The 19815-nt window shown below is 52.7% G+C and overlaps 2 protein-coding genes across 22 annotated transcripts in view; one reads left to right on the forward strand and one right to left on the reverse strand.

The window, feature by feature from the left end:
* LOC106962303 (protein 4.1-like) overlaps positions 1-2296 on the forward strand; it is a 19826-nt gene extending 17530 nt beyond the window's left edge. For 6 of the 19 annotated variants that reach the window (XM_015056632.1, XM_015056624.1, XM_015056627.1 and 3 more), the window contains 2 exons: positions 583-708; positions 1194-2296. In XM_015056632.1, the coding sequence (XP_014912118.1) occupies positions 583-693 (111 nt within the window). In that variant the 3' untranslated portion in view covers positions 694-708; positions 1194-2296. Of the gene's footprint in view, positions 1-78; positions 263-582; positions 709-1193 lie in introns of those variants that run through there. The other 13 variants (XR_001427943.1, XR_001427946.1, XR_001427945.1 and 10 more) reach the window with 5 other exon arrangements.
* Positions 2297-2299: 3 nt separating this feature from the next.
* The window catches only part of lama1 (laminin, alpha 1), a 22683-nt gene continuing 5167 nt past the window's right edge, over positions 2300-19815 (reverse strand). The window contains exons 2-64 of one of the 3 annotated variants that reach the window (XM_015056622.1): positions 19423-19593; positions 19211-19323; positions 18803-18854; positions 18535-18725; positions 18276-18455; positions 18115-18204; positions 17913-18030; positions 17646-17824; positions 17466-17559; positions 17218-17375; positions 16986-17126; positions 16757-16915; positions 16590-16691; positions 16311-16525; positions 16062-16173; positions 15875-15985; positions 15685-15803; positions 15536-15622; positions 15246-15457; positions 15049-15155; positions 14798-14978; positions 14588-14724; positions 14279-14512; positions 14015-14158; positions 13705-13875; positions 13418-13603; positions 13170-13297; positions 12967-13084; positions 12131-12271; positions 11927-12045; positions 11771-11854; positions 11509-11702; positions 11278-11420; positions 11078-11176; positions 10816-10927; positions 10452-10605; positions 10173-10383; positions 9974-10090; positions 9736-9896; positions 9524-9662; positions 9353-9455; positions 9075-9191; positions 8790-8963; positions 8560-8714; positions 7820-7963; positions 7610-7743; positions 7382-7535; positions 7183-7307; positions 6953-7103; positions 6732-6876; positions 6517-6658; positions 6326-6440; positions 6082-6234; positions 5859-6010; positions 5590-5784; positions 5345-5522; positions 5151-5257; positions 4863-5049; positions 4631-4780; positions 4315-4468; positions 4038-4171; positions 3748-3961; positions 2300-2551 (exon numbers count right to left, since the gene is read on the reverse strand). In XM_015056622.1, coding sequence (XP_014912108.1) covers positions 2397-2551; positions 3748-3961; positions 4038-4171; positions 4315-4468; positions 4631-4780; positions 4863-5049; positions 5151-5257; positions 5345-5522; positions 5590-5784; positions 5859-6010; positions 6082-6234; positions 6326-6440; positions 6517-6658; positions 6732-6876; positions 6953-7103; positions 7183-7307; positions 7382-7535; positions 7610-7743; positions 7820-7963; positions 8560-8714; positions 8790-8963; positions 9075-9191; positions 9353-9455; positions 9524-9662; positions 9736-9896; positions 9974-10090; positions 10173-10383; positions 10452-10605; positions 10816-10927; positions 11078-11176; positions 11278-11420; positions 11509-11702; positions 11771-11854; positions 11927-12045; positions 12131-12271; positions 12967-13084; positions 13170-13297; positions 13418-13603; positions 13705-13875; positions 14015-14158; positions 14279-14512; positions 14588-14724; positions 14798-14978; positions 15049-15155; positions 15246-15457; positions 15536-15622; positions 15685-15803; positions 15875-15985; positions 16062-16173; positions 16311-16525; positions 16590-16691; positions 16757-16915; positions 16986-17126; positions 17218-17375; positions 17466-17559; positions 17646-17824; positions 17913-18030; positions 18115-18204; positions 18276-18455; positions 18535-18725; positions 18803-18854; positions 19211-19323; positions 19423-19593 — 9122 coding nt within the window. In that variant the 3' untranslated portion in view covers positions 2300-2396. Of the gene's footprint in view, positions 2552-3747; positions 3962-4037; positions 4172-4314; positions 4469-4630; positions 4781-4862; positions 5050-5150; positions 5258-5344; positions 5523-5589; positions 5785-5858; positions 6011-6081; positions 6235-6325; positions 6441-6516; positions 6659-6731; positions 6877-6952; positions 7104-7182; positions 7308-7381; positions 7536-7609; positions 7744-7819; positions 7964-8559; positions 8715-8789; positions 8964-9074; positions 9192-9352; positions 9456-9523; positions 9663-9735; positions 9900-9973; positions 10091-10172; positions 10384-10451; positions 10606-10815; positions 10928-11077; positions 11177-11277; positions 11421-11508; positions 11703-11770; positions 11855-11926; positions 12046-12130; positions 12272-12966; positions 13085-13169; positions 13298-13417; positions 13604-13704; positions 13876-14014; positions 14159-14278; positions 14513-14587; positions 14725-14797; positions 14979-15048; positions 15156-15245; positions 15458-15535; positions 15623-15684; positions 15804-15874; positions 15986-16061; positions 16174-16310; positions 16526-16589; positions 16692-16756; positions 16916-16985; positions 17127-17217; positions 17376-17465; positions 17560-17645; positions 17825-17912; positions 18031-18114; positions 18205-18275; positions 18456-18534; positions 18726-18802; positions 18855-19210; positions 19324-19422; positions 19594-19815 lie in introns of those variants that run through there. The other 2 variants (XM_015056620.1, XM_015056623.1) reach the window with 2 other exon arrangements.

Consider the following 19815-nt stretch of genomic DNA (forward strand, 5'->3'; position numbering starts at 1 on the left):
CCACCCCCCCCACAACCCCGTCAGTTTCCACCCCCCCCAGACCCCCGTCAGGTCCCACCACCCTTAGAACCGCGTCAGGTACCACCACCCTTAGAACCGCGTCAGGTACCACCACCCTTAGAACCCCGTCAGGTACCACCACCCTTAGAACCCTGTCAGGTACCACCACCCTGAACCCTGTCAGGTACCACCACCCTGAACCCCGTCAGGTACCACCACCCTGAACCCCGTCAGGTACCACCACCCTTAGAACCCTGTCAGGTACCACCACCCTTAGAACCCTGTCAGGTACCACTACGTTGAACCGGATCAGAAACCGCAGGATTCACCTTCCTACAAAGGCCTGACCAGAACTTGCTGACCCGCGTCCTACAGCTCCACCAGCTGGCAGAACCAGGGGGACTCCTGGAGATGCAGGGATTTGAGGACCGAGACCCAGTACTGATTCCGGTCCAGTCCTGGTCTGATCCGGTCCAGAGATTGTTCCCGGTCCAGTCACAGTCTGGTTCTGGTCTTGGTCTTGGTCCCAGTTCCGGTCCAGTCCAATTCTGGTCCGGTTCTGACCGTCCCGTCTCTTTAAAGGCCCTGGCGGCGGCGCTCTGCGAGGCGCGGCGACAGCATCCTGAACTGTCGGTCACCAGAGTCGTCGTCCACAAAGAAACGGAGGTTCCTCCTGATCACAAGATCAATTAGTGATGTCACTGGCAGGTGGGATTCCAGCTGAATGCTCATTGGTCGGTTGCATGGCCTCTGCCTGGCTGGCTCTGATTGGTTAAACCTGATCAGGTTTAACTAATCAGGTAGCCTGTTAAATTCTGTGGTTCCTGTACTTTACTTTCTGAGTAGAAACTGAACTCAGATTCTACTGGTTCAGCTTCAGTATGGAGCGCTCTGATTGGCTCAATCAGCTGAAAAGCCTGCAGGAGGCGCTGTACGCTCTGCTGCATGCCTGCATGATCATCAGTGACTCAGTCACCCACACTTCCTGCTGCAGTTCCCTTGATTAACACTAAATGTCCCTGCTGATAAAAAGAGAGAGAGAGAGACCAAGGAACTAAACAGCAGAAGACGACAAGATGAAAAATAATGATTTACGAAAACAATCTGTTGATGTGCTTGGTCCCTCTGTCCTCCTGTCTGTCCTCCTGTCTGTCCTCCTGTCTGTCTCTCTCACTGCTGTCTGTCTCTTTCAGGACTGAATGTTGATCCTCTGTTGCATTATGGGAGTTGTAGTTCCCAGCCAATCCCACCAAGTGGATTCTGACGCCAACTGGAGCAGAGAACTCACCACCACATGACTGCATGGCGGATGTACACACACACACACACACACACACACACACACACACACACACACACACCCTGGCGCTGTACGCTGCAGTTGGACGTTTGTCTCCAGGTGAAGCTGTGATGTATTTAAGAAGCCCCGCCCCCTCACACACCTCAAGCCACACCCCCTGACTGTTTCAGGAAGCCTTCTGATTGGCCGACTGACTAACGTGTGCTCTTGACCGACAGTTTGAGAACCTGCTGAGAAGCTTTTATTATGAAAATCTGCCTCCTGCCCCCATCGCTTGCACAGCCAAGGCTCAGCCAGTATTTGCCCACGATGCAACAGGAAGTGCCATTGAGCTTGGAGGAAGCAGGTCTGATCCTGATGGTTGGCTCTGTTGGAGTGAACTTTGACCTCAGTCTGCTGTGGTAGACGCTCTACAGGAGTGCCCTTCAAAATAAAAGCCCTGGTTGGAGTAGGAAGCTGTTAGGATGGACTCTTATTTTGAAACTCTGCAGGAAGTCTTCAGTGGTAGACACTAGTTTCACTTGTTTTACATTTTTCCACTTCTTGTCACATTTCTGGACCGGGTCGGTTCTGCTTGGCAGGTTCAGAACCTGAAACGATACGTTTTCGCCATCAGAACACCAGCCTGTCTCACCTGGGCCTGTTGCCATGGCAACCGATCCTGATGCATGTTATCTGGATCTGTGGTAATTGAGCCAGATTCTCACCTGGATCTATTGCCATGGTAACTGATGATACTGGGTCATCTGAACAGGAAGTGCTTCTGTTGGGTCAGTTGATCCAGGTGAACCCACCTGCTGGAACCGATCCTTCATGTTCTTTATTCTGGAAAAACTGTTAAAGGAACTTTGTTGACCTCTGACCTCATTCATTTAATTCATCTGTGGCTCATTTCTGTATTTATGGCCTCAGACAGAGTGAACCAGCACGCCCCCTGGTGTCCGGTTTTATTTTCTCACCTTCATCACTGAACTTTATTAAAATGAAGAAACAAACAACTTTCTTCTTCTCTGGTTTATTTGTTTGTCTGATTACATCATGATGACATCAGCTTTAATAAAATCAACCTGAGATGACGTCACCATGGCGACGATCACTACGAGGCAGGGCAGGAGTCCGGCGTGACGCCCGACAGGAAGTGGGCAGAGCTGAGGTGGAGAGGGAGGTTCAGGTGAGAGCGGGCGAGCCGCAGGTTCCTCAGGCAACCTCTGAACCCGGAGCGGACGCTCAGGCAGTTCTGCTTCACGCTGGCTGGAGGAGGGAGACAGACGGGTCAGAACCAGAACCAACAGAGAGACAGACGGGTCAGAACCAGAACCAACAGAGAGACAGACGGGTCAGAACCAGAGATGCATAGTTAATTTGACAAAGTGACTTTAATCAGATTACTGATTACTTCTTAGAAAAGTAACTTAGGTAGGTTAGTCATTTGGCAAGTAACTAAGTTACATTAAAAGTAACTTTTTTAGTTACTTTCAGCAGCTGCTGACAACAACGCTCTGCTACCTGTGAAAATTACATTAAGCTTTGCCAAAACTTAGTTGCAAGTTATTTTATAACATCAACAATGTGTCTCCACTTATAAGGTTGAACTGAATGAGAGATTGTTTAATGGTTACAACAACATAAAAACAATGTTGGTAATTTGTGTGTTCCTCTGTCTGGAAAACTAAATAGGATTTTAGCCCCCCTGTCCCCAGCCTCCAGGTTGTGCGTTACGGCCCTGTCTTTGCTGCACAGCGCTCCTCCTGTGGCTCCACAACTCAGATGTCCCGCTGCACAGATTTGTGACACTTAATATTAATAATTATAATGCCATTTACCTGCACAACATTACGGACACTTGTGGCTGTTTTCATGTTTATTATGCTCTTCATATTAGTCTCCATGTTTGCAGTTTTAATATTTTCACAGTAAATATTTTAACTTGACATTAACAAAGACGCAGCAGGACGGATCATCTGGGAAATGATTGGCAGGACAGCCTGACAAAATATCTGGATGTCAGACAAATTCTGGGGTTTATTATGTGTTTCTACTTATTTCCAAGCTCAAATGAGCAACTTCATGTTCAAAAACGAGCCCAAAAAACGCAACCCACGACTCATTACATTTGCAAGTGACTTTAGAAACAAAACAAGCCCAAAGCCGCTTAAAATAATCGGATTTGGCGACAGAAACTCAAAATAGTTCCTGTTTTTCCAGCAACAAAACGCGCATGTCGTTTCCAGTGTTTGTTTTTGTCGCTGCTGCTGTCGCATAGAAACGGCGGTGACTCCTCAAGACGCATCGAGAAAATAAAAGAAAATTACAAAAGAAAATTGCAACACAGAGTGAATTGGATAAGTAACTTTAATCTGATTACTGGATTTGAAATAGCAACGCATTATATTACTCGTAATACTGACATCATGGGTCAGAACCTGGTGTTCAGCAGCTGCTCTCACCTGGAACCCCGCCCAGGTAGACGGGGTTGTTGGTCTCGGCAGAGGTGGATTGTGGGTAGGGGTTAGCAGCGCTGTACTGTGTCCCGTCCACGCTCAGCGCCAGGCCGTGCTTCGTCTTTCTGGCCACCAGGTGGTGCCACCGTCCGTCACAGAGCATGGGGCCCGTGGAGCGCAGCGCCATGCGGCCCGCCCCATTGTTCACATTGAACACCACCTGAGGAGAGAGAGGGCCTCACCTGAGCGCCGTTACCATAGCTACACCTGTCTTTACCTTAGCCGCTCGGGCTCACCTGTCCGTCCACCATCTCCAGGCCAACGGCATCCACTTTGGCGCTGCTGATGCCCAGGAAGATGCCTTCTGATTGGCTAGTCCGGAACTCCAGAGACACCGCCATGTCAGCGCCGACCTTATACCCATCATGCACTGCAGGGACAAACAGAGGCTCACCTGGGCATCTCCTCAGGACCAAACCAACCCCACCACTCCTCCACAGCGTCCAACCAGAGACACCCTGGACTGTCCTCTATTGCTTGACCCAGCAGGAGAAGAAGAGCTGGAGGACTCACTGAACTCAGCGTGTCCACTGCCGTTGAAATAACTTCCTGTCTGATCCTTGGTGAAGCAGGAAGTGACATCATGCTGTGAGAACGGCTTGGACAAATCCAACATGGTACCGTTGAGACTGACAGACCGAAGACAACCTGGGAGACTGCTGCTAACCTGAGGGACAGATTGGGGGGACAGCTTCAGTCAGGTCCAACTCACTTGGTCTCCTGCTCTTGAACTCGGTAGACGTTTGCATGTTGCCTGTCTCCGGGCAGATCTCCACTCTGCTGGCTCTTGATTGGTGTAAAATGTGTATGATGTCATAAGGAGACTTACGCCGATCCTCCGGCCGTTCACACTGGCAGGTAACCCTCCGAGGAACAGCGTCCTGTCCACGTCCAGGTGGTTCCCTTTGATTGAAGCGGTGGCAGGACGGGAGCCGTCCACCGTCAGGGACACGGACCTCCGACTCACCTCAGCACTCACCTGAGAGACGGACGGACAGGGCAGGGTTCAGATCCCGGTCCAGCTCTGGACCCTGAAGATGTCCTTCTGGAGATGGACTCACAGAGTGCCAGTGTCCATCATTGACAATGGCGGACAGGACGGAGGCAGGGCCTTTCCCCAGGTCGGCAGACAGCCTGACCCGTCCCCCTCTCAGACCGAGGACGACAAAGTCCATCTGCTTGGCGTCGGACAGGAGGAGCATGAGGCCGTCCAGAGCCCGACTTCGAACCGACAACCTCACCGATACACTGATGACCAAGAGACACAACACAGCAGAGTGGCATCAGAGAATCTGGGAACGCAACACAACCCCCGCCCCCCCCCCCACCATGTCATCATGGAGACCAACATCTTCCTGAAGGCACCGGGGTTGATGAGGAAGGTCATGTGACTGTGGCTCGACGAACCAAACTGCGCTGTCGACGGCAGGAAGGATACTTCCTGCTCTGCCACACACTTCAACACAAACCAATCACCAGCCTTAGATCACCGACCAATCAGCACGCAGCTCACATGTGCATTGCTAGTAAACACCATGCTTACTCTTAGCGCTGCAGCTGTCAGGGCGCTCAGGTGTGTGGGTGGAGTTAAAGGCAGGTGTGCAGGCATCGACTCAATGTCCGGGTCATCAGGAAGCATAGCCTCCGTCGTGCTCCGCTCCAAAAGGCAGGTGTTAAGCTCCGCCCCCTTGTACCTGACTGCAACCGATAGGTCCACAAGCCTGCAGACCAAAACCATTAGCCAATCAGAGACAGTGGGCGGCGGCTCGGTGAGAGAGAAGGACTTACGCTCCGCCCACCACCAGGTGATGGATGCAGCCCCTGAATCGCTGGGATGAAACTCGCAATCTGATTGGCAGACGGGACTCCTTCTCCGGCGGGAGCCCACCAATGAAGAGAGAGGATGGAGTCAGCCGAGAAAAGCCTCCAAACATCAGAGGGGCAGACTTCAGGTGCGCATCGTCCACCTGGAGGGACAGAGACCTGGAGACAGGACAGGGTTTGTTTGGGTGGGACCGTCGGCAAGCGCAGGCGATTGTTTCCATGGCAACACATACTTCCTGTTGACAGTCATAACAACTGAGTGTTCGCTTCCATCACCGAATGATCCTCCACCGGACTTCAATACTTTAACCTTCCGTGTGGCTCCGCCCACGTCCCCAACCTCCGCCTCCACACCACCTGAGACCAAGTGAAGGGACAGGAAGTACTGTGGACAGAGAGGTCAGCAGGTAACCACGGTGAATTATTGGTGCATCACATGACCTGAGTGGGTCTCACCTGTCGGTGCACTCGGTCGTCACTGAAGGCCGCCAGCAAGACTCCTGATTGGTTGTTGGAGGAGAAGGTAAAGAGAAACTCCGCCTCCTGACCAAATGATGGAGGAGCGATCTGGACGAAACCTCCAGACAGCAGAGAGACACTCCGCACCGCCTGGTGATAAACAACCGATCAAGTTATTGATCCCTAATTGGCCTGGGAGGGGACTTCTGTAAGGAACCTAATCTAACTCCAGGTAGCGTACCTTCAGAATGCAACCCTTCCGGACCCCGAATGCGTTCTTCAGCAGGTCAAAGTTTGAACGAGCAATCTCCATGTTCTTTATACAACCAACGTATGCCCGGGACACCACTTGTCGCCTTGCAACCACAGAGACGGTCAGGTGAAGACAGAATAGATGTCCACATCGTCTCATGTGATCTTCAGCTAACCAACCTGATTGGTCTGGATGAAGGAAACCCTCCGATGTAGATGGGGTCGAGGTCATAGCGGTTCAGGTCTGAAGCAGTTCCTGGAGACTCGGCCTCCAACACCTCCTTCTCCAATGATTGGTCTGCCGCCATGACGGACAGGTAACCTGGACAGAGCCGGAGTCCACAGTCAGCGGGACGTCCACCTAAAGCAGTCAGCTACTGGGTTCCTGGATCTACCTTTTCGCTTGTTCCTCTGCAGGGTGACCTTGAACCAAACTCCAGTGTTGTACTTCCTGTTGGAGGTCTGGACCAGAACCCCTGAGCCCAGGTCAAACGCCAGACGGACATGACCCTCAACCAGTTCTAGAGACAGGAAGTCCCTCTGAAGGAAACAGGAAGTGAAGTCTTTGTGTGTCCCCCTCCAGAGTAAAAGCCTTTGATGTTTGTGTGTGTTGTACCGTGTTGTTGGAGGCCAGGTAAAGGAGCAGTCCACCTGGAGACAGAGTCTTAAACAGCAGGACAATGGAGGTGGATGTGGCTTTCAGAGACTTCTGGACCATAGAGAACCCCGAGCCGTCAAAGTAGAAAGATGTCTCCTCTGCTTGGGGACTGGGACACATGCAGAGGATGGAGACAGGTGAGAAGAAGCTCGGTGTTGTTAAGCACGTTGTGTTGATCTGAAGTTTACCTGCTGAAGCAGCCGCTGCACTGGCCCTCCCGACTGACGTAACTCCACAGGCCGATGTTCTGCTCATTCAGGGAAGCTTCCCCCAGGCATCCCTGGAAGGAGGACGAGTGCAGCCCTGCAGGACGCTGCCGTCACACACGCAGTTATCACCTGACAGTCCTGACACACACACACATCTGTCCACCTGCCGGAGGGCTACCTGAGTGAAAGCTCCCATTCCTCCGATGTGAATCACCGTGTTTCTGTCAATGTCCAAAACTCGCGATAATCCTGGAGAAGGGGACATCACTGCTGGCACAGGAGCCGACCTAGAGTCCAGTTGATGGACGGACAGAGCGGCGTGTGCCCCAAACCTGAGGACATCACAGATGATATCATCAGCCAGACAGAAGGAGTCAGAATCCAGATGTGTTCAGAGGTTTTCTACCGCGTAGCATTGATTTTGGTCCATCGGTTGTTGGCAATGTCTGTTTCAGGAAACTGCAATTGGGTTGTTCCAGAGCCCAGGTTCCACAGCAAGGAAACCTTCCCATGATGCATCTCTACTGCCAGGAAGTCTACCTGAACCAAGAACACAGCAGGTTTAGGCCGCAGAATGAATCCTGATGTGTGTGTGTGTGTGTGTATGCGGCCGTACTGTGGTGTTGCTGCCCAGGTAGAACAGCAGGTTGTTTGGACGGGAAGTCTTCAGAACCAGACTCAGAGTGTTGAAGTTGCTGGACTGAACCGGCGGTCTGTAGGATCGGACGCAGTTTCTGTCTGCCTGGACCGCCACCTTTATCTGATGACATCACAAACACATCAACTTCCTCACAACAACGCAGTGACACCTAGTGGTGGAGTTGCAGATGAACATGTTCCTCTTGCATGATGAGGATGGTTAGCTTTGAGCCTGATGGATGAGGACCAAATGGAGAACTTCAAGGATCTTTTTCAGGAACAACAAGGTTCAGAACTGAAACGTCTGTTCGCCTCTATGCTGATGAGACTGTTGCTTACTATTGTGATAAATCTGAACATACTCTACATTTAATGCTGTCAAGTTCAACTGCTTCTTTATTTGGACAAAACAAACAGGAAGTTGTTTTCTAACAGACAGGAAGTACCATGAAGTTTACTGTCTTTTTAGCCAATCAGAGGTCAGTTTTAGTCATACAGAGTGTAACCTTCTTGATTTTATAACTGATAGGAACAAATCTGGATTTTTTGTTTTGTTGCTGTCAGTTCAGACCAGCTCTCTGAACTGGTCTGAACCATAACCAGTCTACCAGAGTCTAGGTGTGAAGGTGTCTCAGCACTGAGGCTGCCAGTCTAAACCAGTTTAAACCAGTCTGAACCACCATAACCCAGCATAGACCAGCAAAAACCAGTCCGTACCGACGCCGCCTGTCTTCTGGCCTGATCGATCAGTTCTCTGATGTCCGACAGATTCCTGCTCAGGGTTTCTCCCAGCATGCTCAGAGGCTTCAGTCTCTCCAACAGCTGCTGTGTGCGATGCTCCGCCTCCTCCAGCCTGCGTTGTACCTCATTGGCTGAGCAAACAGGAAGCAGGAAGTGTTATCGCCCTGCTCAGTTTTGCGTTTTGAACCTAGTCGTCGGCGTCTCACCTGTAGCCTGGGCCCGACCCATCAGGCCGTTGGTCTCCCTCACTGTGATGTGGGTCTTTTCCACCACAGAAGAAGAGTTCTGCAGCTGCAGCCGGAGTCCCTGCAGCCTCAGCAGCACCCCATGCAGCCCCAAGTGAGCCTGTTCAGCCTGGAGCTGAGCCAGCCTGGAGGAACCTGCAGCAGACGGTCGGTCTCCATCACCACCACCATCATCTTCATCACCACCATCTTCATCACCACCGTCATCATCCAATCACCACTCAGAACTATCATCAGGTGACTCACCAGGAGGAAACTGCTGCAGCTCTCTGATTGGATGATGGAGCAGACGGCTGCAGTTCTCCATGCCATCTCTGGCCAGTTGCAGTTTGGTGGTTACCATGGAAACATTGGCCTGCAGTACTGAGGACAGGAAGACATTTTGATGAGCTGCTGATGTTTTCTGACAGTGTCTAGAAAGGATGGGATCAGTTTAACCAATGACCAGAATCAGTCAGAATCTGAGAAGAACCAGTCAGAACCAATCAGAACCCAGTCAGAACCAGGTCCAGTTCCCAACACACCTTCAGCCGTGGCGTTGACCTGCCGACTCTCCTCTAGGACCCTGGAGGCCACGTTCAGCCTGGCTCCGCCCTCCTCTGCCAGCGTCTGCTCTGATTGGCCGGTCTGAAACACAGAGTGGTCAGGTGAAACGGCTCCTCCATCGCCTGGAGCTCTGCTGCTGAGACCAGTACCAGGTGGAGGGCGAGCGAGGCAGCGATCAGGCCTGATCCAGCTTCCTGGTGAGCGGAGCCAACCCGCTGGATGACGTCATCATCCAGGAGAGCCCAGGGGGCGGGGCTTTGGGACCCGTTGACCACTGACATCATGGAGCTGAATGACAAAATGTTTTAATGAAGAAATTCTCACACACACACACACAAGCACGCATACACACACCCATCACCTATGCAGCGAGTGGGCGTGGCTCTGCAGCTGGTGGGCGTGGCCTTCGGCTCGGTGAACGTTTTCCAGAGCGCTGCTGGTTTTCAGGCCGACCAGCAAAACTTCTACGTGTTTCCTGAGCGCCGGACGCAGCTGGTCCAGCTGGCTGGCCAGCAGCTCCACCTGCTGGACAGGTAGAGGCAGTGCATCAGTCACCACCGCCGCCGGCTGCTGGTCACCTGGTGGGCGGGGCGTCTTACCGCGCTGCGGTTGGTCAGTTCGGCGCTCAGACTGACTGCGTCCTTCTGCATCGTCTGGCCGTCCTCCATCAGCCCGTGAACTGCCACCAACGCAGAACCCAGGTTCTGCCGGGCCGCCTGGCCCACACAGAACCAGAACCAGTTCACTTGACTGCTGGGCGAAGGTCACATGACCCACCTGTCTGCTGCTGGGGCTCACCTGAAGGTGGCGCTGCAGAGCACCTGCAGCATCGAGGAGCTTCTCTGTTTCTGAGTTTCGCTCCGCTGCCTCGCCAAGAGGAGCCCACGCATGCTGCAGCGTTGTCATGGCGACGCCAAGGGAGTTGCTGAGGGCGTGATGCCTGTCTTTACCTGGAGTCCACCTGGACATTAAGTCCATCTGCAGCAAGCGGAGCAGAGCCTCGGAGAGGCTGCAGACAGGAGACACTCATACAGCCCTGATTGGTTTAAACCCAAGGGGCGGAGCCACGACACCCACCTGAGCTCCTGATTGACTGCCGACCCGGCCGCTGTCAGGTTGACTCCTCTGATGCGCTGTAGCCTGACCTCTGCTTCCTCTAGACGGACGGCGCCGTCCTCAGTCAGCTCACCGTCATTGGTCTGGTTCAGAAGCCCCACCCCCTTCTGCAGCACTGAACCAATCAGATCGCTGGTATTAGACTGCTGAGGAGTGAATACTTCCTGACTCCGGACAACTGGCACCCAGGTGAGGGTGACGAGGTAAAAGATTTCTACTGATTATTATTATTATTACTGCTAATAATAATTATTATTGTTATTATTATTTATTAATTGTGTTTTTTGGGGGGTTTTTTATTTCTGGCCCCACGGTCGTTCTTTACCCTGAATCTCGTCTTGCAGGCTGCTGACTCTCTGCAGCAGCAGCTCACTGAGGGACCAGCTGTTGTTGATGGAGATGAGAAAACCCCTGAGACTCCCAGACAGACGTGTCACCTGACCAATCAGAACACAGAGCACCATCATCACCTGACCCCTGACCTTTCATGTCTAGAAGTTAACCTGATCTGCCTAACATGGGGCTTCCTCCTGCTGGTAGTCATAATGTTCTGGCTGGTTGTCTCCAGAGTGGTGAGGTGTGTCTACCTGCTGCTGCAAAGCGCTGAGGTCAAAGGTCAGGTGATACAAGTCCTCATCCAGTCTGGACAGGTGAGATGCCCCAGTTCTGTTTGGAGAAACGCTCACCTGGACACAGCAGGACACGCTTCAGTCCACCAGAGACTCGGATCGACTCGAACCACTCCTGGAACCCTAATCTTAAACATTTAGACCTGGTCGGTGTTTACCTTGAAGTCTTTGGTCTGGTTCTCCAGCAGCACCAGCTGGCGGTACGGCGCCATGGCGACAGCACTCAGGTTGACAGACAGGAAGTGGTCGTTAAGGCGGTCCAGGTCGTCAAGGAGAACGGCGCTGCAGCCATCGGCACACGCTGGTGAGAGGACACGCAGCTGGAACCTCACAGCGCTGACACCTGTGTGACACCTGTGTGTGTGTGTGTGTCGGGGCCTGTTACTCACACACACACTGCTCTTGGTGTAGGACGTGGCGCTCCCCACACTGGTCACATGACTGACCTCTGACCCCAGGCTTGCACTGGCAGTGTCCTGTGAGGTCATCACACACCTGATGGAGGGAGCCCCACCCACTGCAGCTGCACGGCAGACAGAGCCCGCCTGGCACAGTGGGGTTACCATGGTAACCAGGAGAGCACCTGCAGGAAGGAGAGGCCTGTGACATCACAGTAGGTGAGTCATATCCTCAGCAGGCGTAAAGACTCACCTCTCACAGCGTCTGCCTTCATATCCTGTCAGACAGGAAGTGCAGCGGAAACCTCCAGCGGCTGACACACAGGAGGGACTGAAACTAGAGAAAAGACTCATTAGGACTTGGAGTAAAGGACTCAGGTATGCATGTCCAGTGAACGGTGCAGTTTACCTGTTGACAACTAGGGGGCAGGCACACGGAGAGCAGTCACTGATGGAACCACTGACGTTTCCATAGTAACCCGGTGAGCAGACCTCGCATTGGCGCCCGCTGGTGTGATGCTGACAATCCTGAAAATTTAAAGTTTCATCACCAGGAGGCGCTCTTTCTGAAAGACTTGTGTTCACCCCAAGTCAACCTGAACTCGGACGTTACCTGACAGTCTCCTGTCTCCGGGTCACAGGTTGCACTGTGGTTGTTGCAGCGACATGGAAGACATGGACGCACCGTCATGGTCTTCAGACTCTGAGCAGGAAGTTCTGACTGAGGCTGGCGGAAGAAACCCGCCGAACAGACCTGCAGAAAAACGAGTCACAGACAGACGGGTCAGGAAAAAGAACTGTTCTGACCCAGATGAGTTCTCTCAGTTAGCTTCATCTAAACCTTCATGATGGACTTTGGACCCACTAGGAACCAGATCATTTAAAGAACCGCCTACTTTAATTTTTGACATAATGACTCTACTTGGTAAATGGACCAGGACCAACAAGAGCGCCACGGATTCCTTTAAAAATAAAACACTTCATATAAACTAGAATGCTGTCATATCGGATGTTCTGAACATAGATCAGGATTACCATCAGGGATTTCTGGCACCAGGCTTGTTTCATTTGAGCCGGTTCTTTCTGGAAGTTATGATGGTTCTTCATAATGTCACAACAGGAACCTCATTAAAAATGTTTGATTTAACCAATCAGATCTTTGACATCATTGTCAAATGTTTGAGGAGCTGGTGTATGTAAACTTCTGAGTTGTGGTGAACCCAGGAACCAATCAGCCTCATTGACGACAGGAAGGATGACACGCTGATGACACCCTGCTGTTTTTATCCAAATTCAGTTGTTTTAAGCGAACAAACTTGATTTTTCTCTAGTTTTTATCTGGAATCATTATTTCTAGTCTGAAAACAGATCCCTAGGGTCTCCTTCTGAAGCTGTGACAGGACTTGGTCGGGTTCTGATGGAGTTCTGAGGCGTATCAATAATGATTACCTGACAGGACCGGCCGCTGTATCCCAGTGGACAAAGACACGACTCGATCAGTCTGGCCTTTTCCTGGGAGGAATCTGACTCCGCCCTCACAGCCGTCTCCATGGTGACGTTAGAAATCCTTCAGGAAAAAATAGAAAAGTGATGTCAGAGCATATGTGTGTGTGTGTGTGTGTGTGTGTGTGTGTGTGTGTGTGTTGGTTTACCTGCTCTGCTGGAGCCCGGTTCCATATGAGGCCTTTATGAGGACGTCCTGGACCTTACTGAGGATGGACATAAAGTCCGCCCGGGTCACTGCCCTCTGAGAGACCGAGTTGAAATATTTCCATGTGTGCTGTGAAACAGAACCAATAAGAACCAGAACCGGTCAGAACCAAAACTGGTCACAACCAGAACCAGCCACCTCCTGTGTTGTTCTGAAACTGATGTTACCCAGGATGCCTTGCTGCCCTACCTCCGTCAGCCTGATGTCGTGCTGAGTGACGATGCCATTGCTAGGGGCAACAACGTCAGTGAATATGGTGTGCTTCCTAAGGGTCCCGCCCCTCATGAGCACCTGAGGCTCCTGATTGGACAGTCCTGAGCCGTCCTCAGCGTAGAAAGTGATGATGTAAGAGAGCAGGCCGCCGTACGACATCAGCTGCACAGAAACAGGTGGGTACTTCAGCCAGTACACAGAAACGGGCAGGTAACTTCAGCCAGTTCAAAGTAACCAGATCAGAAACAGACAGGTTACTGTACCTGGTTCCCTTCAGCCTGGTGGGGAAGCCTCCAGTAGAGGGGGCCAGCGAGTCCACTGCTGTTTAACTGGCGAGTGTCAAGCAGCATGTCGCCGCCCTGCTGGTAGACTCCAGATACTACACTCTGCTGACTGGACAGGCTGACCAATGACAGAACAGGACCCAGACCGACCTGCATGGAGGAGACATGATAGTTGTAGTTCATCTGTGGACTGCAGAAATAATAACTAATAATAATACGTATTATTATTATTATTATAGATTGGTGCAGTATTGAACCAATATTGATCTGGTATTGGTGCAGTACTCACAGGGACTCGGGTCAGCCCTCCCTGCTCCTCACAGTCTTTGCTGAGTCCAGAACAGAAACAGTCAAAACATCCGTTGGGGTTCTGGTCGGACAGAGCGAACCAGCCGGAAACACACTCTTCACAGCGCCGACCCGACACGCTGGCCTGGACAGACATCAAACAGGAAGTTTGATGTCTGTGTCCAGGTGTGCCAGTCTGGACTGGCACACCAGACAAGGTCTGACTGGTTGTATCACCTGACCTGGAGCCGGTTCTGGTTCTTACCTTGCACACACACTCTCCAGTCCATCCGCACTCACACACGCCAAGCGTTTTATTGCAGTACGTCTCGTTGGTTCCTGCCAAGTCGCAGTCGCACGCTGAGCATGCTGGGTAACCATAGTAACCAGGTGCACAGCGGTCACATGACCTGCCAGAGAAGCCGTCCCTGCAGGGACACTGTCCACTGAGCAGGTGGCACCGGGAGGCGGAGCTTCCTGCTGCGCTGCAACTGCACGGCTGCAGGGACACAGACGATTACGGCTGCTCACCTGTCACAGGTGTGTGTGTGTGTGTGTGTGTGTTTGAGTTTACCTTGCACCCTGTGCTGGGGTCGTGACCCCAGTATCCTGACTCACACCTGTCGCAGCTGTCTCCCTCCGTGTTGGGGGGGCAGATGCACTCTCCGCTGTCGGGGTCACAGTTTCCCCCAGTGTGATCACAGATGCATTCTGGGAAGTCAGAAAGCGACCAATGAGACAGCAGAACGGCGACCACTTGCTGAAATGGCGTCACACCTCTCACCTGTGCAGTTTCTGCTATGGTAACCGTAGTAACCACGACTACAACGATCACATTTGTCTCCAGCTACGCCCTCGGTGCAGTGGCACCGTCCATCCTGGTCACATGACTCAGAGACAGATCCTGATTGGATGCAGCTGCAGGGCAGACAGCCCCGCCCACTCTGCAGCCCGAAGAACCCCAACTGAGAAAGGAGCGGAGCATTTATTGTGTGTGTGTGTGTGTGTGTGTGTGTGTGTGTGTGTGTGTGTTACCTGGCAGCGGTCACAGGTGCGTCCCGTCACATTCTCTTGGCACACACACTGACCTGTTGTGATGTCACAAACACTGGAGGAAGAGCCATTGACATCACAGCCGCAGTCTGGAAGAACAAGCCCCGCCCACTGTCAACGATGTCACACATAGCCCCTCCCCCCTCCAGCCTGTCAGACAGAACTGAGGGAATAGACACCTTTGCAGTCCTTGGTGATGACTGCGTCGCCATAGTAACCAGGACGGCATGCCTCGCAGTGTTTTCCTGCTGTGTTGCCAAGGCAACGCAGACACTCCCCGGTCACGGCGTCGCAGTAACCAGCCTCGCTCATGTTAACGTTACTGTTACATTCACAGCTAACACAGGCCCCGCCCACCACCTGCGGGTTACCGTAGAAACCACTGGCACACCTGGACACGAGCAAAGGACAATCAGGAAGTCTTTCTGACGGATCAGCCGTTGCACCTGGGAACACATGAGATCCTCACCTCTCACAGTTTGACCCCGCATAGCCGGGCTGGCACCGGTCACATGACACCTGACCTGACGGCTCCACCACACAGGTAGGACTGAAACTGGAGAGCACAGGTAAGAACGGAGGAGATAGGTGAGACGGTCTCCTTCAGGTGGGACTCACCTGTTGGATGGCTCTGTTAGAGGACACGGACAGAGTCGGCAGTCGCCGTTGGTCGGGTCTCTATAGAAACCAGGAAGGCAGAGTTCACAGTGGGGGCCGGTGGTGTTGTGGCTGCAGCCCTGAGGCGGACAGGTCAAAGGTCAGCTGGCTGCAGGTGGGGCTTGGGTGCTGCTGATTGGTCCAGACTCACCTGACAGACTCCAGTAATGTCACAGTGGGTGGAGCGGCTACTGCACTCACACTGCATGCAGTACCCTCCAAACAGAACCGCTCCGACCCGGTAGAACCCAGGGAGGCACGACTGGAACATACAAGCCAGGTTAGTCTGGTCCGGACCAGAACCAGGACAAGAACTGGAAGATCAGAAACCTGCTGACCTCACAGGAGGTTCCGCTGTAACCAGCTGGACATTCACATGTCTCCACGGCGACCGCCCGAACTCCAGAACCTGAGCCAGAACTGGCGACATCTAAAGAGACCGAACTGAGCCTGGAGAGCAGAACCAGACGAGATGGACAGGGTTTGTCTTGAGGGATCCAGCAGAACCACCTCCAGACCCGTCAGAGGTGGTTGGAACCCATCAGAACCAGTCAGAACCTGTCAGAACCATCAGAACTGGTCCTCACCGTATCGGTCCCTCAGTGGAAGTGTTCAGATGGACCCGGATGGACAGGCGGGTCAGGTCTGTCAGAACCAGCAGCAGGTCGTGTCGTGTTACTGGGCCTCCGGTTCGGTTGTCTACAAACCGGTCCGGGTAAATCTCCATGGCAACGGGTTGCACTGCCTTTGGCGAGAGGAAGAGGAGCAGAGGAGGCGAGAGACGAAGAGTCCGGCCGTTACCCTGGAAACAAGGCAACCAATCGTTACTGGTTAGTCTCCAGGTGTGGAGGCGGGCTCTAGCTCACCTGCATGATGACATCAGAGAGGACAGTTAGGGTCTGGTCCCGGTTGTCCGGGGCGACGTCATAAACCACGGAGAAGACAAGCTGTTCCCCGAAGGACACCAGCTGCAGACAGCAGACACTCAGAGGACATGGCCACCAGAACCATTGGCGGGTTGGACCTAGCTCACCTTGTTGCCAAGGAAATGGCGGGGCGCCTCCCACACCAGCCTGTGTTTGTGTGCGACGGTGGAGGATGCATTGCTGGGGATGCCAAGGTCATTTCCATGGACACCCAGAGCAGCTTGGACGGGGTCAGAAGGTTGGAGGACAGCATCTGAAAGAACCACCTGGACAGAGAAACCTCTGTGTTTGCCAAGGTGAGACGGGTCAGACCTGGGCACAGGTGAGGTGCATTACCTGCGTGACAAACCAATCAGAACTCTGACAGATGTCAGAAACACCAAAGCAGAAGCAGTCGGTGCAGCCCAGAGGGTTCTGCTGCTGCAGGTCGTAAAAACCCGGTTTGCACTGATCACAGTGGACCCCCATCACGTTCACCTGATGAGCAACCGTAGGTCACAAGATCATGAGGTCATGACGTCACAAGGTCACGAGAGTCCTCAGACCGCTGCTGGAGATCAGGGCTTACCTTGCAGGTGCAGGAGCTGCACGGGTCGCTGTTGGTGCTTCCTGCCAGGTTGCACTCACAGCGAGCGCAGGCAGGAAAGTCCCTGAACCCAAATGCACAGCGGTCACAGTGCCGACCCGAGAACCCGTCCTTACACTGGCACTGACCCACGGACAAACCTGGACACATGGACCACCGCCATCAGAGCCCCTGCAGGGCTCCACCGCTGGAAGTTGGGTCAAGCATCAGGACCGGTTGGAGGAACCTACCTGGTTCTGTGTCGTCTTTGTGGCAAACCGATGATCTGGATCCTCTCAGGTCACAGCTGCACTCCACACAGGGCAAATCAGAGTATGGAGACGCCTGCACACATTATGACCACCAAACCATTAACAGAACCATCAGAACCACTGGAAGCACCGACCCAACGGCCTCAGCACCACTAGTACCTCGGCCGGTCTGTAGTATCCGTCCCTGCAACTCTCACAGTTGGTCCCGATAGTGTTTTGCTGGCAGTCGATACAGACTCCGCCCCCCCGGCGGACGCCGTGACGGTTTAGACTGAGGCCGAGGTCAGAGATGGTCTGGTTGTAGAAACAGTCACTGGCTTTGTTGTGACAGTTACACTCTTGAGAGAGACAGGTAGGGACAAATAGAGACAAAGACTGTAATCGTCCTTAATGATGAATCTTCTGCAGTCTTTTAAGGTGTCTCACTTTCACAGGTGTTTCCTTCAGAGAGGGTTCCTGGTTGCCATGGCAGCTGATGGTAACCGGGGCAACACTCGTTACAGTTTTCCCCACAGGTGTTGTGCTCACACACACACTTCAGTTTCTGTGAAAACACAGACAGAGGATTTGAGTTGACCTGTCTGACAATGTCCAGGTGCGATCTGAGCAGTTGTAGGTGTGCCGTTACCTTGGTAACTGGGTCCAGCGGGCAGCTCTGGGCGTGTCCGTAGCAGATGCACATCCCACCTACGGAGATGTCCTTGATGGAATAATAATACTGGGAAGAGAGCAGACAGGTGAGACCAGAGCCGCTTCCTGTGCTGCCGGTCAGACCGCTGCCCACCTTACCCTCCGAGTCACGATGGGGTCGACGTCTCGCGGGTCATGAACGCTCAGTGTCATCAGATCAGCATTCAGCGTTCTGATTCTCTGAAGCCTCACTCTGATGAAACGAGCCGATGTAAAGTTCAAGAGGTCAGGGGTCAAATCATCTGCTCCAGGACGCCCGTTAATCAGAGAGGTGTGGATCTGTGAGACAGGTAGAGGGACAGGTAGAGGGACAGGTAGAGGGACAGATAGAGACAGACAGGTAGACAGCTTGTCTCACCTCTCCGTGCTCCAGCGGGTTCAGTCTGGAGTAGTAGGATGTACAGATGACCTCGGTGTCGCTCCTGTAGGTCGGCGGTCCAAATCTCGGTGTGATGTTGTAGCGATGCAAACACTCCGAGTCACTGATGGCGTAGTACTGCCAGGGGTCAAAGGTCACACCATCCAGAGAGCGTTCAAGGATCCAGTTACCTGACAGGTGTTCATAGATGAGTAGGTAAACGGACAGGAGGACAGACAGGTGAACAGTCGACAGGTGCTTCTCTCACCTGGTCGTGGAGAATTGGCTGCTTTGATGATGATGTAAGCAACCTGAAATATCTGAACAGGTAAACAAAGTCACATGACCTGAGGAGGAATCAGGTTACCATGGCACCTGAGCTCTGGAGCCCTGAGCAGGCTAATATTTCATGCTAAAGTTATGATGCCAATCTGTTAATGCTAACAGCTCAATGCTAACATCTGAATGCCAACATCTCAATACTATCATTTCCATGCTAAGCTCAGGTAATCTCAGTGCATTTCAAAAAGCAGCATTAGTGAAAACTCTGAGTTAGAAAATTCTGATTTTAGAGAATCTGGCTTTCACGTTCCTGGCAGAGATGAGGGCTAACTGAGGCCCAGGTTACCCTGGTGATTGGATATCTGTGTGGAGGTTTTGCGGTTCTTGTTCTGACCTGGTTCAGATCCAGGGTGATGGTGATCCAGTGAAACTGACGACCGTTCTTAATGCTCGGACTCTGCCACCACTGATTGGTTCCATCAATAGCATTTATGATTGGATGACGCTCTGCAAACAGAGGAGGGGGTGTTACTTCCTGTCAGCTTAGGCCCCACCCACTGGGTCCAGCCCAGTTGAACTAGACCTGGAGGTTCTGGTGGTTCTTACCTTTAGCAAGGACAGAGTTGGCGTCACATCTGGGGCAGTGCGGGTTCTTGATTCTGCGACCCGGAACGTGTTCCACCAGCTTGCAGTAAACCTCTGGTTCTGGGTCACCACAGGTGGCGTTGCTGCTGATCTCTGCATTATTGGCCAGGTTGAAGATGGCCGGGAACAGGCCTGGACCGCAGAACCAGAACTATTAGGAGCCGTTAGCCCTTAGGAGGGATGGACCACAGAGGACCATCTGACCCCAGAGGACCATGTGACCCCAGAGGACCATGTGACCCCAGAGGACCATCTGACCTTATCCATGTGACCTCAGAGGACCATGTGACCCCAGAGGACCATCTGACCTTATCCATGTGACCTCAGAGGACCATGTGACCCCAGAGGACCATG

The sequence above is a fragment of the Poecilia latipinna genome, unplaced genomic scaffold (genome assembly GCF_001443285.1).
Source record: "Poecilia latipinna isolate Pla-1442-1.1 unplaced genomic scaffold, P_latipinna-1.0 Scaffold1397, whole genome shotgun sequence".
Taxonomy (NCBI): Eukaryota; Metazoa; Chordata; class Actinopteri; order Cyprinodontiformes; family Poeciliidae; genus Poecilia; species Poecilia latipinna.